The sequence below is a fragment of the Propithecus coquereli genome, unplaced genomic scaffold, assembly GCF_000956105.1.
Source record: "Propithecus coquereli isolate 6110/MARCELLA unplaced genomic scaffold, Pcoq_1.0 Scaffold7, whole genome shotgun sequence".
NCBI classification, from domain to species: domain Eukaryota; kingdom Metazoa; phylum Chordata; class Mammalia; order Primates; family Indriidae; genus Propithecus; species Propithecus coquereli.
This window is the reverse complement of record NW_012153062.1, coordinates 22,919,465-22,920,521: the sequence shown is the minus strand read 5'-3', so window position 1 is coordinate 22,920,521 and position 1,057 is coordinate 22,919,465. Positions and strand designations below refer to the sequence as shown.

The 1,057-nt window shown below is 33.8% G+C and overlaps 1 protein-coding gene across 1 annotated transcript in view; it reads left to right on the top strand.

Annotated features, from left to right (window-relative positions):
* RABGGTB (Rab geranylgeranyltransferase, beta subunit) overlaps positions 1–309 on the top strand; it is a 16,710-nt gene extending 16,401 nt beyond the window's left edge. The window contains exon 7 of the mRNA XM_012661040.1: positions 286–309. Within this exon, the coding sequence (XP_012516494.1) occupies positions 286–309 (24 nt within the window). The remainder of the gene's footprint in view (positions 1–285) is intronic.
* Positions 310–1,057: the final 748 nt, after the last annotated feature.

Below are 1,057 nucleotides of genomic sequence, written 5' to 3'. Positions count from 1 at the left end.
CAGTTTTTTGTTTGTACTTCAGTGTATCTGTTGTTCGTGTCTCCATAACAAAAACTTTAAAAAACTCTTGGGTTCTACTTTATTTCTTGCCCATGTGTTCCTTTCATGTATTCTGTAACAATAGTTAATGTAAAATGGTTTGTATCAACAGGAATGTTAACTGATAAAAATGGATAAACCTTATATATGAATTAAAAGATGCACAAAATAAATGGCTGCTGCAATTTGGAAATAATTTGTAGGTTTTTGAGTATGATTACTCTGAAGCGGTCACATTTAATTTAGGTAGATGACAAATCACCATCTTAGGATAGGGTTGCAACTTGAACTAATTAATAGCATTTTTATAGATCTGAATTACCCAAGGGATTGTTGGCTTTTTTTTTCTCCCAATAAGGAAACAATTTAACAAATAAGTTGGGTTATTTTAACCTGTGTTTCAAAAAAACTAAAATGAGCACAACCATTGTCTAAGAGATTACCGTTTCAGTGAAAATAAGGTATTTTAATGAACATTTTTCTTGATGGAAGTTAAGGTTCTCTCAAACATTTGCAACACCCTGTGCAGTAGTCATTCTAAATAATAGACTTCTTAAGGACCTACAGTCATTGCATGTGGATGAACTATGCCATGGATAACTTCTGATATTTAACAGTTGCATGAATTTGGTAATAGTGTAAATGAAGATCTTCTAATGTTATCTATGGCATTATGCAGAGGATTTTATTCTGTTTGCTCAAGCATCCCTAGGAAGGTAGTACTATTGCCATATTCAATTGAGAAAAGTAAGCTAATAGTAATTTTCCAAAGGTCACCATATGTTGCAAAGCTGGAGTTGGAACTTCTGGAGTTTGCTCTTAACTCCTTTGTATATGTGAAACCATAGTACTAGAAATTGGGGGATTGGGAACTGTTCTTAAACTATCCAAGAGATCTGACCCCGTCTTTCCTTGATTCCTGCCAAACTATGCACACAGACGTGCATACTATCGTGAAAATACAGCCTTGTGGATCTTTCCTGTATTTGTTCACAAGACCAATTTTAAATGGATTGTA